This window comes from Crassostrea angulata, chromosome 6, assembly GCF_025612915.1.
Source record: "Crassostrea angulata isolate pt1a10 chromosome 6, ASM2561291v2, whole genome shotgun sequence".
NCBI lineage: Eukaryota > Metazoa > Mollusca > Bivalvia > Ostreida > Ostreidae > Magallana > Magallana angulata.
This window is the reverse complement of record NC_069116.1, coordinates 20,682,778-20,698,478: the sequence shown is the minus strand read 5'-3', so window position 1 is coordinate 20,698,478 and position 15,701 is coordinate 20,682,778. Positions and strand designations below refer to the sequence as shown.

At 32.2% G+C, this 15,701-nt stretch overlaps 1 protein-coding gene and 1 long non-coding RNA gene across 3 annotated transcripts in view; one reads left to right on the top strand and one right to left on the bottom strand.

Annotated features, from left to right (window-relative positions):
* Positions 1 to 14,599, top strand: part of LOC128187380 (H(+)/Cl(-) exchange transporter 6-like) — a 41,796-nt gene extending 27,197 nt beyond the window's left edge. For both annotated transcript variants that reach the window (XM_052857813.1, XM_052857814.1), the window contains 3 exons: positions 8,248 to 8,358; positions 10,345 to 10,470; positions 14,118 to 14,599. In XM_052857813.1, coding sequence (XP_052713773.1) covers positions 8,248 to 8,358; positions 10,345 to 10,470; positions 14,118 to 14,207 — 327 coding nt within the window. In that variant the 3' untranslated portion in view covers positions 14,208 to 14,599. The remainder of the gene's footprint in view (positions 1 to 8,247; positions 8,359 to 10,344; positions 10,471 to 14,117) is intronic.
* LOC128187384 (uncharacterized) lies at positions 291 to 7,110 on the bottom strand. The gene is made up of 3 exons (XR_008244070.1): positions 6,886 to 7,110; positions 2,636 to 2,803; positions 291 to 1,609 (listed from the first exon to the last, which is right to left on the bottom strand). It is a non-coding gene; the product is annotated as an uncharacterized LOC128187384 (long non-coding RNA).
* Positions 14,600 to 15,701: the final 1,102 nt, after the last annotated feature.

Here is a 15,701-nt window from a genome sequence, read left to right as displayed (position 1 = left end):
AAGCATGTATAGAAACTTTACACGTGTGTACAACCAGTCGGACCAACTTACACTTCCAAGTATTTTTTATCCATATAGAATAATTTTATATGTTCAGTTTAAGCATTTTTTCGAATTGTCGAAAAATGGAAATATCTTAATGATTTTCAAAGATGAGAAATAGAATTTTGAGACGTAATCTTTAAAAGATGACAAAGCCTACAAAGTAACTTGGGTCAGTATGCGCAGAATCAGAATTGTACGGATAAATCAGGTTTTTTTAAGAACGCGCACACAAAATGTACAATAACTATGATTATTCATGATTTTTTATTGAATAATTAATAAAGACATATATTTAATGCATCAAATACTGAATTAAATAGATATATTTTACCAGACAAAAAAATATAAAAGCAAATTTTGAACAATAGCTAGAGACAATATCATATCATTTTTATGTGATTTTAAGTAAAACTGGACATACAGTATTTACAAATCATTGGATGTAGCAAGGATTTTTTTTTACCTCCCTCCATGTAATGAATCATACATCATCTGTTCACTGGTCTTATATATTACTCATGAAGACATGGTTCCGTGATCACTATCTCAGTTGCCCTTATTTATATCAGATTAATTTGGAATTGACATCATCTTGTCGCCCTTACAGACATCTGAGCCATGGGCATTAGACTATCAACTTTCTGGCCATCCTTTGATTAATTAGTCGGCGATACACATCGAACATATCTTTAGCATCAATACATTAGACTAATGACTTTGTGTCCTTTGTTTATGAGAATACAAAATGTTCTCAATGATTTTTTAAAAAATGTACATCTCAAAAAAGCAGGAAAAACAATATTTCATACAAATTGTATAAAAATATTACGATACTACATTTTGAAAGGTGACTATGTTTTTTTTAAAAACAAGGGCTTATAAAATGGCGCAAATTTTTATAATTGGATTATTTCGATTTCGATTTACTCCTCTCCAACATATTGTGGATATTTAGATTTTATAAAATATACTTCTATCATTTTTATTAAATGTTCAGAATGCTGTCTTTAAATAATATATTTTTAATTTAAGGTAGGGTATCACTAAAAGTTTTTTGTATATTCAAATTAGTTCTTTCATTAAACCATAACAAAAATATGGAGCAAACACCCATTCTTAGAAAATAAACATTGAGTTCTCGATCTAATTTGAGAGGCATTTTGGTACGCATGCACCAATTTGTGTCAATACATTTCAAGTACAGCTTCAGATTCTTATCCGTCCTATGTAAAGTGTTTTCTTCTATAATGCAGTTTGTTTTTTCAATAGCATGATTATCGAATCAAGTTACATAAAATTACATAACTGATGAACAATTTTAACATGATTATGTACATTCCATGCGTATGATAATGAAATGCAATTTTATCGTTGAGAAGCAAACATACATGTACTTCGTATGCATGCTTATTTGAATTACTAAGAAATTGTCATTAAAATAAATATATTTAGTACGTGCATGTGATACATTTCCTCTAAGAATTATGAAAGTTTTCATTTGTAGAAAGTTGAATATTTGCCATCTTTCTTCTCAGCAAGTGCGGCAACAGATCTGTCACCATTCCTAAAATAAATTAAATAAATAAAAGGGTTTGGTCCTCGTGGCGATTTTAAGAATATTTCAATCTTATTAAAAAGAGGAACTCTAAATAAAAGTAAAACAAAACATCAAAATTTCATACCAAATGTTTTTTGTATTCCCTAATAATAGTTAACCGCCACATTTAAACTTTTCCAGTAGATTTGGTGGGAAGTTTGTTGATTTTTGTGTGCTAATTTTACGATAAATATTGGTTCCCGAAAATCATGTTTAGGGGCTAAAACTGTGTCAATAAATGTCTCATTCTCAAAAACATTATTCTCAAAAACATTCCAGCCAAAGGTTTTCAGATATAACTTTCGATTTAATCAATTTCAGATTTACTTTCACGTCTTGCACATTTTTAACATATAAAGTCCAAATATGGATAATTTATTTATAGTATATATTGTCAAAGAAAACGGAACTCAGAAAAAAGAAATATCTTTTTAGGTGGTCCACAATGTACGCGGTGATTTGTTCTACAATAATACGAAGAGTTGCCCATGCATAGATATGGTAACTGGTGTGCTCGACTTAGTATTGTTCTTTTCGAGGACAATTCAAAGCAGACAAAGAAGACAAACTCAACCCCAAATTGGCAATACGTTTTGTTTAGCAACCACTTATAAGTTCCTAAGAGCTAACAGTATGAGAAATTAATACTTTACTTTAGCATTTTGCATGGCTGACCAAATTTTGATTTCTGAACTAAAACTTGGAACATACAGCTATATTCTTATGAGACCTGCAAAATGCATTTTTCAGGGTTTTTTTTTCAAAGTTCCCAATAAACCTCATTTAATGCCATTCATTTGACATTCTGTGACAAGATGACTAAATCCAGCCATTGTTTTACAATCTAATGAGTTCATAAAACATATATGTAATCATATTCTCAAATAAGTTATAGTAAAACTTCCTAAAAAAATCATAGTACTAAACACTTGTAAATGTGACCCCCAACACGAATTCCAACACAAAATATCAAGGAATAGGTTTTCTACTTACTTTAGAACCTCGTCTTCGGTTTTTCAAGTTCCTCTTCTGATTGGTGGACATTTAATTTTCCGATTAATGTTCTTAACAACAACGTCTTCAGTCTGTCGTCTGTGTTTTGCCTTTGTGGCAGTTTTGTTTGTTCTAGGTATCGAAGAAAAATGTTTTCTGCGTCATCGTCTGTGAAAGAGATAAAGTCTTAAATTTTTCTGAAATAAAAACAGGTTTGCGACATTTCATTAGAATACAGCAGAGTAAAAAGGGTAAACAAAACCATATAATAAGAAGAGAAAACTTTGTAATGCTTTTGCAGCTTGTAATTCTCTTATTCTTTAAGAGGGATATATAACCGTGGCCATTTATAGACTAAATTAATATCTTTTAAAAGTAGGACTTTCTATAACATCCTTTAGAAGGGGGGGGGGTTCTATGAAAATATAAGAAATTATGATGAATTTTTCTTCAATGAAAAGAAGTTTATGGCTTATATATCATGTTGGAAGTTTTTGAGGTAGATCTGATGAATTATTTGTCGACCATCCAGTCTCTTTAAGGAAAACATGAAGTCCATGTTTTTGTTCGTCGTTGCATTACAACCTACGCTGAGTTTCATTATTCTGTACAATGTCTGACCTTTGATGATCTTAGTATTATCTAAAATGTCCATCAAAGACAAATGGCGCGGCCAATACCTCTGCTTGGTGACATTAATCATGGTTGTTCTTCGCCAAATTGAAGAGAGTCGACACCTAGCGTATTTTGATCAGTATATCTCGATGATATGGGACCCAATTGACATTAATATTGGCGGAAATTCTTCAATTATTTATTTTCATGTTCCATGGGTCTGTTCCGGAAATACTTAAAGCAGTTCACGACAAACAAGATTAATATATATTGCATGGAAATGTTCATTATTTACGCATGTGGACAATCACTGGTTAAAGATTGATTATGCATATGCGTAAATATGGTATGAAGTTGAATGAAAATAACCTTTGACATAACTGCACCGCAAATACAAGAACGTCATATCAAATGACTCCAGTTTCTTCAGCCCCAAACAGGAAATGATACCAAAATACCCAAGAAATTTGTTTTGAAGCAGTTGTTTGGTATAAATCCGTGCATATGTTCATGCATAATTTCGTGCATATGTTCATTTGATTCGGAAGGGGGAGGGGGGAGGTAGGGGGTATTTTTATTACTCTACAGCAGCAGGAGGAACATATTGTGATTTATTACAAATTGAGCTAATCGCGGTTGTTTGTTTTTTCTTTTACATTTTGGTTGATGTGTATCTTTAAGTCTGCAAACTAAGTATACATGTATAGTATTATATTTTGAAACGGCTGTATCTGAACCGGATTACTGATCCCTATTCATAATTTTTAAAAATATATGATCTAAAAAAGTAAATATATTCTCCATATAATGCATATCGTCTATTGAACAAACACCCCACCTTTCTATTCATTGTCATTTATCTAAAGCAGAGAGGACAACAAACTACAGCGAGACTTGCTGCTATTAGGTGTATAAAATCATCCGATTATGCGACATTTTTACAACAAAAACTATCCAAATTATTGACACTTATAACAAGTATAGGAAAATATCAATTTCACTGTCTTATGAAGATAATCATTATCGTGGGAGACTGTCTACAAGTCTTGGTGTAAAAGGGGACCCTGACATATGTTAACTGATCTCAACCTTTAATCTCCGTGAATATGGCAAGAATTAAAACCATGAGATAATCTCTTTCTTTACACTCGGTGTTTCATCAGGTAGATTCATACTAAGAACGTGGTATGCATATACCTACGACCGTCTTGTACATTTCATAAGTATACTGACAGGGGTTATTGTCGTACAATATACTTAGGCTTTTAAATAGAGTACCGTACTGTCCTAATGAAAACATTTAGAAAATTTATAAATTACTATCATTTATTTTGCCTTTTATTAATCAAAATGTGTCTTACCCTTGATTTAAATCGGTAGCGTTAGGGTTACAAACATAATTGAGTTATGTGCAAATCATGATTTCGCTGGATGGTGAATGGCCTTTTTCTCTGTTGTCCTGTTTCAAACGTGTATGCTTTTGTATGAAGCCGTTTCTTTTTTCCATATTTGGTGTTAAATATAGTTTTTATTTTTACCCAATACCTATTTTTCTTAAGTTACTAAACATTTCTGACTTTGCAGACGTACATGTAAGCCCTTAGCCCGAAACAAGCCCCATTTATTTAAGGGTTAGACGTAATGCCGAGCATAAAGGCTCACAATTCAAGGAACAATTCATCTTATGTGGTAAACAGAAATCAGATACTTTTTATATGCCTTTCATAACAAAGATTTTTAGGTTTTAGCATTTTTAAAATACTCAGAGTTTATTCTTTCTAATGTATTTGTGACCGTTAGAGTAAATCTCTTTTTTTTTATTCTTATTTTTTTTTGGGGGGGGGGGTCCTCTTTTTTTTTTATCAACAATCCAGTTAAACAACTTTCAGAAAACATTGAATGTAACTACATATACAAATATAAGTAGGTCTATCACGAGCTTTCTGACAAAGTCCTACCGTATCTTGAAACTGCCCCCCTCCATTTTTTTTTTAATTTGATTAATTTTGTTTCAGAATTTTGATTTTGGGAAATTTTTTTATAGGTAATTATTTAGAAAATGGTATAAATAAGAATAAATATGATTGTTCATGAACAGAATCCACGCCCTTTTCTAATTTACCGACCAGTGTCTAAATGCGCTCTCCTGGGTAGCGTAAATACAATCTCAAATATGGCAAGGGGGTGCTCTAGTATAATACATTAAGATAACCAATACGCCGGATGGGTACGGATATGAACAGAGGGATACTGGTAGAAAGAAATATAGCAACATCGATAAAATTTACGATTATGTGGTCTTATCGACAACTGATGAGTATGCATTGAAAATTTACAGTTTCACTTGAATTAAAACCACCTAAGACAAAACAGAATGGGTTACGTTCTACAGATAATATGCACCATGATGTTACATAGTATTTCGTAGTAGTGTTCATATTAATAATTGTAAAAAAAGATATATCAATGAGAGTATTTTCATTCAACAAATGTTGAAAAGAAACTGGAACTGTTGTAGGTGTGGTCTATTCAGTACCTGTACAGTACTGTTTATTCTAAGAATGTTAAAATGTCTCAGAGAGCATAAATCAATCAAAAGTAATATCGTTCTTTCAATAACAAGAAAAAACGTGAAACGGATTTTCATTAGTTAGTTTAAACCTATTCTTATTTAATGAATTTAATAAGGGTTAGAAAACAGCACAGTCTATGTAAATGTCCTTCCGTTTTTACACGTTAATTTTGTTACCAAATTATTGAATTTGTTTCAGTAGTACACATATAAATTGTGCTGAAGAAACTGAAAATATATATACCCGCTGTTTGGAAGTCAAGTCGAAATACTCCATATACCCGCTGTTTGGAAGTCAAGTCAAAATATGTTGTTCTAAAAAGGATTTGCTATATTTATCTATAAACATATACAAAAGCGTAGTATCTGACTTCTGAACACACCAAGACAATGAAAAAATATCAATCACTTAACTACAGTTCTAATGTATATGTTTGTAGATGAATATATTACATAACAAATCCTTTTTAGAACAACATATTTTGACTTGACTTCCAAACAGCGGGTATACGAAATGATATTGAAAGACTTGCAACTTTAAAGACAGATGATCCGAGTTAAAGTTTCTGATGATAAAAGTATTCAAAAAGGTATATACATGTAACACTGAACCGACTAAACTGTTTAAGAGGCAATAGTTTATAATTAACGCAACGTGACATTTCAGTTTAAAACCCCCAACTAAGTCATTTTATTTTTGATATTCTCGGAATGATACGTGTTAGAAAAAAAAGAAATGAAGAAACCCCAGTTTTATCACGTACTACACAGACTTTGAGAAACTTTGCAGAAAAACGATTTTACTAAACCATATATGATATTCACTGTTAAACATTTTGTGGTCACTATTTCAAATGAATCGATTGTTTTATTTGTAAATATTAAAAAAAATTAAGAGACAAAAGTATCAAAGTCAAAGCATTCTTAACCACAATTACATTTTTGTCTAAACGTAATAATGTAAAGTGACTTCTGATTATTTAGAAACATTATTATTTTTTCAAAACCATTTTGCATAAAAAAGTATGTAGTTATTTTCAACATAATGTCGGTATAAACTCACCTCTTTTCCCGTACCAATTCCCTTCCGTCACTAGAACAATCGCAAACATGATAGTTAACCAAGAGACCAAGTTCTTGCACGTCATTTCGTGAGATCAGCCGTGCCACGGTGTTTCCTCAATCTCCGCTAGACTTAGTCTGAGTGCCTGAATTCAGTGACACTGGGTAAGGCAATGGGTTACCGCGGTATACGAAGCTCCAATACTTCCATGAATAATGGTATTAGGTGAGATAATTTAAGCTGCATATATATGTATTGCTTACATCACGTGACTTATTAAAAATTAACGATTCCATGCCACCTACATTTCCATGACCATCGAAATCAAGTGGGTTTTTTTTTTTTTAATTTTATGAAAGGGGGTGCTATCAACATGGGGGTGGAAGAAGGTAGCTAAACAAATCTATAAAGGAGTTGCAACTATTAATTAAATATTGTATTTACCGCTCGTTTCCGTAGCAAAAAGGTAATTTGTTCATTTAATAAAACTGATACTTTAAATGTATGCTTACATGTGGTATAATTCCCAAAACGCTACTAAGATTCCAATTTGATATTTATAAGTAGTTGCTACCAATCCTTTTTAAGTTAAGTATTGATAAAATTGGAGCATATTTAATAAACGATCTTCAGGTTTTTAAAAAAAAATCTTATCAGGTAACAAAAAAAAAATAGCTAAAAATTAAGTAGCATTTGTATATGTTAATGAAGGACAAACATTTAAAGACAACTGAAGGGTTTTGGTGGCCCACGTTTATTGTTAACCAATTCCGTTATCTACCGAATGTGTATATGTTTGCATCAATAAAGTTATGGCTAGTTAACCGTCAGGGGAGGCGTATGATTGTCTAAATGGCATTGATGGCTATTAGTGATCCCCTTAATTCTACCGTTGTTGTAATAGTAACACACACAAAATCTTGAACAATCCCATTCCAATAGAACCTAAAAGATTGGGGGCTATATATCTTATACAAGAAGATAATTATTTTTCTCCAAAAATTCTCAACGGAACAAACTTTGAGTTAGCAAACATCGCACAAAAAAGTGTTAAGCTTTTCTTCATGTTAGCAGTTTACACATCACAGCATCAGTTCTGAATACTTTAAACTATGACAATTTTTAAGGAGTTATAATGCATATGTTTATATCTAAATTAAAGTATGTCAGAAGTACGATACGCACTACTGTTGACTCGCGATCGCTGAGATTTTATTGACCACGACGCGCGATTTTTGCATGACAAAAATTAAGCAAACGCGAATTCATCATTCTCCCTATTTTATGTTAAATAATTAAAAAATAAACGCTCACGCGCTTCTAGTGAACGTTTTTAATACCAAGTGTATTGGTTGCTTTCAGAGGATGTCACAACCTGACATTTCTTATGAAGATTTGACCAAAGATTACCCTCGTTATCCCGATATATACGACATCACTACGATCCATTCGGTGCCAGAAGACGCTCTAATGGTAAGGCTTCTATATCAAGCTTGTAGGTTTTATAAGATTTCTCTGGGTATTTGTGTGCCTTGGAAACAAATAATTTACAACGAACCCACAAAACAAATAAAGAAATAAACTTCTTTCCATTTTTGAAATTGGTGCAATAACGTATACGATAAATTACAGTCATTAATCAACCGACGGCACAGCACTATCACTGAATATAGATCAACAACACTGCACATAAAAATTTTAAGGTCTACTGAGTCACTCAGGTGACCTATTGCAATTGGTCTTCGTCCGTCATTTGTGAACAATTTTATATTTTTAACTTCTTCTTGGGAACTACATGGTTAATTATTACCATTTTTCATTTAAAGCATATCAATGACAAGGGGAATATAAGTTAAGAAAATAATGACCATACCACCCCTCGGGTCTCATGGAGGGGGTCAAATTAGCAAAAAAGGGTCAAATTTTCAAAAACCTTCTTCTCTACTCCCACACATTTTAATGTATGGTTATGATGTTCATGAAGCCCTCTACCAATTTTGTTCAATTAATGGCCCCTGGGTCAGGGGTTAGGCCCTAGGGAGGAACTAATATGGACATAAAGTGAAAATGTATTAAATCTTAGCAAATCTTCTACTCCACCTAGATTGGGAAAACCCAGGCCTCTGGGTCAGGGTTTCAGGACCCTTGGATAGGGCCAATATGGCCACATAGTGAAAATGTATTGAATTTTATACTTTCTTCTGTACCTTCAGTCGTGGGAGATAAGCTAAATACATTGTTATTATGTACATAGTGTACTCTTGTGAAATTCGCTGCCCATTGGACAGGGGTTGTGGGGGGGGTTTTTTTGGGGGGGGGGGGGGCAAATTTGGCTGTATAGAGAACATGCAATTTTGTTAGGTCACTCGTGTAACATATTGCTGCAATATTTTAAGAATTATACTTTAATTATTATGAAATATATATAAATATGATAGAAGATTGGTTGTTAAAGGCCTGCAGGTCTATTTTTACCAAATCTTGTACAATTTTTTGCAGCTAGAGCTATGGTATAAATAATCCAAGCTTCCTCCGACTCTTGCATCCTCCCATTTTATGAATAAATGTTTTTCAAACATCAAAAAATAAAAGGCAGGGGCAACAGTCAGAGGCGTCTCGGATTAGGCTTTAGACTCCAAAAGGGCTACGGTACTCAGGTGACTGTCAAGGCCTGTAGTTATAGGTCTCTTCTTGATCAGTCTTAGGGTGAACATTGGGTTTCTTTGGGATTTTTTTTCGAGTGGAGGTGGTTCAATATTTTTGATTTTTAATTAACAAAGGATTACAAAAAACCGCTAAAATTTAAATCTTTTATTTGTTTTTTTTTTTTACTTTATCAATATACACATTAGATAAGAAAAATGACGTGCGTATATTGCTTTGGAAACAAGGTAAAAAATAAAGAAAAGATGGTCGGGGGAATTTGTAATGGTACATGTAATTCTAAAAAAAACTTGTCATACTTGCTTTAAACACATTGTTCTCCATTTAATTTTTGTTGCTCTTTGTGAAGAAGAATTATGCCTAAATACAGTTTTCACTGATATTGCACGAAAGTTGAAATTGAGGACATGTACATGTTTGGTAATTCAGTCAATATGTGTTTTAAATATCATGTTACAAGTATGAACAATAAATTTGGAAATTCACAATATTTTGAATCATTATTTTAAAAAAAAAAATAACGTCTCATAATCTGTGCATACAGATTTAGTAATGCGCGTTTAAAAAATGTCAGTTTAAACGATCATATTTTTCATCTTTTGCTTCATTCACTATGACAACCATTAAAGATTGTCTTTGTTTACAAAAGAATATCAAATTATGAAATGTGAAGTAATTCAGTGACTATCATTTATTTCCGAATATTGATAATGGTATAAAATTGATGGGGGAACCTTTGAACTTGATATGGGAATTTGCAATGGATACTGAATTATGCTTTTTATCATTTTTAAGGATATAAGTAGGTATATGAATCCTAGCCCTTATACAGTGTATCCAAACACACCTGTCCCTCAGGTGTTTAACCTGTTCCGGAGTATGGGGCTGAGACATCTACCTGTTGTGGACCATACAGGTCTGGTAAGTTAATTATGGTGGAGATTAACTTTTTTGTATCAACGATATTTATACGGTAATTAGTTAATATGATCGATCTCTCTATTTCAAATTTATCTTAACACATCTTCATCCTATCCTCCCAAAAGAGAACCCCAAACAGACACAAGAACTGAAAGTCATAAAAAACAATCATTAGCTAGTGTAAAAAAAAAAGCTGGGTTGCTTAAGAATTGCTCTGTAGAATTTCCTTTTAGTTATTTAATAAGGATTTTTGATGATTCCTCAAAATTTGAAAGTCAAATATCGAGTAACAAGCAAGATAGAGTTTGAAATCCTTTGTTTTGTAAACAAATCTCCTCTTGTGTTCGTTTACATGTGTTTTATTGGTATGATTCTCAGTTAAATAGTGCTTTCTTTTGTTGTCAATATTTTTTATGAACACATGGAATTAGTTTATCTTGTTTGCTGCAAGTCAACAAATAATTATAAGACTCGACTCGAGCCTTGTTTACATAACAATGAGTTCTTGCCTCCGTATCTCGCTAGTGACTTGACTTTTAACATTCATATTTTGGTCAATCATTCAAATGCACAAGCATTTTAAACTTTTAAAAAAAATCAACTGAAATGGTGTCAAACTCTCTTTAAAATTTTGTAAAAATGGCCTCGCCCGCCCAGCCCTTTTATTTCGGTTTACTCCTCCGAAATTGAATTAGATCTTTTTGGCACCAAGAAAAGTAGAGACGAGATGACGTCAACAACCATTCAAATGGTTGTTTACGATGCAAAATACCTATTCTTGTTGAAAGAAATGACCATAATTTGAGTTCAATTTTATTTTATTTTTTGTGTTTTCAGGTGTTTTCATAAGAAATTTTTGAACAGCTTAATTTGGGCATTTGTAATGTTTTACCAAAGTTGTGCAAGAAGCGAGATACAAAGTTCAGAGTTCTTTGTTACGCAAACCAAGCTCGTGTAACGTGAACAAGACTCATATCATGTTTATATAAAATATACCGTTTACGTGTATAGATAAGACATTGGTAGAAATTCCTGCAAGTAATATTTTTAAAAACAAAATTGAAATCTTCTCTACGGTACATTGAAAACAAAAACGTGGCATTGGGTTTTTGTTTGCATTGGCAGTGGCAAATAATTCTGAGCTATACAACTTGCTTGTAACTCGACTTTTGACTTTTAACTCACTCTAGACACTCAAAAGAAAATCCAGTTTATGAACTGAAATCGTGACCCTTCGCCTTCAAATTCACTCTCATTTTCTTACCATACTTAAAAATCTATCCATTTATCATCTTCCTTTAGCGCAAATTATTTAATTATCATATCCATTAATTAAATACATTGTATTACATAAACACCGTGCAAGAAAAGAAATGTCGTTGAACTCTAAGAGGAAATGATAAGAGAAATCATAAATTATGTCACTTACAATAGTTTTGTAGAAGATATAGATGCAAAATGGATTAATATACAGAAAAGAGGGTAGTTTTGTAATCAAATAATGTATCTGGTTTCGACGTATGTCCTTTGATAATTGATAGATTTTGATAAAGATATATATAGTAAATAACAAAAAATTGAAACGTTCCTTATGAATGTATCAAGGGCTAAGACATATAAAAGATATATTAACTTCGACGTACAATCAAGACATTAGGGTTCAGTGTTTGAATGGCCGTTGCGCAGTTGTACCAAAACTGGACGCCAATTCACCTAAACCGTGATTCAAACTAGAATAGAATGATAACTAACTAATTCAAACTTAATTCAACAATATACATGTTTCAGAAGACGAAATAAAATTAAAACATGAGATAAATTGTTACTTAAACTACAAAATTATCCTGTTTTTTACCCCCCAAAAACTTAGTTCTATTTTTCCTTAGTTCAAAAAATTAATTAAATGCTAGAAGAACTGAATACGGATAAATATCTAAAATGTAAGATGGTTTAAACAGCGTCCTGTCGATTGATATTAAATTTCTTAACTAGTGCAGTTTTCATGTAGGAGAGCATTCTATCGTTTATTACAAAGAAACATACGGTCTGGGTTTATTCTTCATAGATGGTAATAACAAGCCATCCCTGGGGTACCTAATCTGGGTCCAATTTTCATAGGGAGGGGTTGATCTATATGCAACCACAGTGCTGGCCTTATATGCAGTTAGCTGTCTCTTTTTTCTTAATAAGCAAGAAAGAAAATACTCAATTCACGTCAAACCATGGCATGAATGCTATTGGGTTAACCTTGAAAAACCATCAAGATTGAGACGTGAACAAGACAATGTCGGTGAAATAATAGTTTATTGTGTTCTCTGTTTATTACACTGTTTAGGAAGTACTAAAGCATTACTTGGTTTTTTACTTGGATTTTTCAGAAAAAATAAAATGTTATCAGACGTGTGCTTTGCACGTGGGTATAAGAACTAGATAACCGTAACACTGTTGATGTCAAGGCCACCTCAACCACTTCAAAATTAGCAGGAAAATTAGAGGGAAATTACAACTTTTCATTAGAAAATCTCTTTGAAATCAAACGCACTCCACCTAGGTATCTATGAGTTAAAAGGTGAATGAAAAATTATCCCAAAAATTGTCAAAACACGCCATGTTATTGTTTGATAATTTGATAACAAATTACAGTGTACCTGAGAAAATGTTTCCTCAGTTAGAAGAAATCGTATCGGAAAACATGAACGTTTAGCCTGAAGTCAGACTACAGCTCCGACAAAATAAAGTTAACAATATCTTATAGTATTATCTTATTGCCACTGAACTAGTGCATTCAACTCGTCGGTTCATTTTCTTATATTAACGATTTGGATCTGTAAATCAATGTATAGATGTTATTGTATTCTCTTTGTCTTTGAGTTACACAAGAGGCACCCCAGGCAGAGGGGCTATTCTTATCACAAAAAGAATACCACACTGTTTACACAATTATATTTCGAACTGTAATTCCCGAAAACGGCGCTCTTGAATAATGTTGTTCTCGAGGCGAGCTTAGGAACCAAGTAACTAAAATAATCTTTATTTCACCAATCAATTCTGAATTCTACGAAATCAAAATCTTCCATAAAGCCCTTTGGGCTTATGGGGATTTGATCACGTGACCAACCCGTATTTATATTCCGATGTACATCCAAAAATGATACCTTTTTTCTTAAGTAAATAGCGCGCTATTGCGTTGTCACTTCGCGTTATCGCGTTGTAACGAACATGCTAATACCAAACATATCGGCTAAGAGCGTTGCCTCAAAAAGTATTTTTGGATTGAAGCAAATTTAGAATTCCTCAAGGTGCGGCAGCATTTCCAGGAGAAATAAAAGTAAACAAATTAACCAAAAAAAAAAAAAAGATCCTGAGGTCGTAAAATTGGAAAATAATTAAAACCATTGTGACATGTTTACATCCCAAGTAACTTCTGCCGTGAGTTATTGAACCTTGCGGACAGATTATCTGATCTTACTGACTTTTTATTGCTAACTTAATAAGTAAAGTGGAGATGTGTTTTTAATAAGCAGAAGAAATTAGATCGCATTATTCGTTTTACACAATAAAACGATTTTTTTTACCCCCAAAGACAAGGTATTTAACAATGCATATGATGATAGCATACCAATTGGATATGAATAATATTGTTTCAGCTGCAAGGAATAATCACCCGCCATAATCTTACTCACGAGTTTTTGGAAATGTGCAAAGAAAATTTGGAAGGATCTAATGAAGAGGAATAAGTATCAACTCTCAAGTTTCTGTGCAATTGTAATATATGTTTAAAAAGAATAAAGTCGGTCACCAGAACAATTGTGAAGATAGCAAAAGGGCTCCAGGAAGAACTTGCAATTATTTAGAAGCAGGTCCATTTCTCAAGAACATCATCAATTATAAATCATATCTTTTGTGCTCACACATCTCAGTGGGTTTTTAGTAGGACCACAATGACAGAGTTTTGATAAACATTCTTTGCGAGATAATTATTACTTTGTTTAAAAATTAATCTTCTGGTGGAATTTTACTTTGAAGTAGATGTTTATTTCAGGTACAAATTGCAGAACGTGTTGAAAATTTTAATGCAACAAGTCATGAATATTCACATTTGAAATCAATAAATATTCAATGAACTTTACCAAGAGTCTCTATCCCTGGCATTTGTATATGCAGAAAGTTTTAAAACTTATGTAGCTTGACGGAAAAACACAAACATTTCTCGCTTTACAAACATTCGTTTAATTCGGCATATATACACTTGCCAAAAGTATGCTTATCTATTTTTTTCTATGCCAGTCTATTCTATACCTTACATCAAAAATAAGACTTATTTATCAAACATTTCTGATGTCATTTTTTGTCAGATTTTAAGGTTTATATTAATTAATGCAGATTCAATTTGCGTTTTTTTTTTTTTTTTACTTTGGGAATAGTTTTTTGAAGCTCAAACAAAACATCGAAATATTGTTTTAGAGCTGTACTGCTGTACAATATATCCGTTGCAAAATGTGAGCCAAATAAAAACTTATTTAGAAGATAGTTAATATCAAATCCCAGGAACAGAAAGTTGGAAAAATATTTCAAGAGTATGCCAATATAGCTATAAAAATTCCGAATTTATCAATTCAAATCGTTTCAAAATTGATTTAGGGGTTATTTAGGTTATTTTAGGTTATTTAGGGGTTATTTTTTAACAATTCTTTTAAAAATGTTGGTTTACAGAGAAATACAAAATTTCTATGTGAAATGAGAAAAAAATGACATACTTTCGGCACTTGAGTTTATATGCAACTTACAGAAATTTGTATGTGTTTATACAATAACTGACAAAAGCGAATCATGATTTAACCATGTTCAATTTATTTGTCCACATACAGTATGAACAAATATTCTTGGGTTTTTTTTTCCTCACAAACTGCCACCAAATGTTTTCAGTGGTTAATTATATACCTTCATTGTTTATTATGTAAGTTGTTTAGAGATGTCTATTTCTTTTTTAATTATTTGTGAATTATTTATTAAATGATCGATCAAAAATTTGCCTAATATTAGTTGATAATACAAACGAAAGGAGTTTCAAGTAGTAACACGTGATAACTATGCCAATCTCCCCATGGTAACAATTAATTTATTAGCATTTGAAATAAAAACAAGACATTTATTTAAGGAATAAGGAATCATTCTTTGGGTATTATGAGGTGATAATTTCGGTCGGGGGCATGGTCAAATCCAATAAAGCC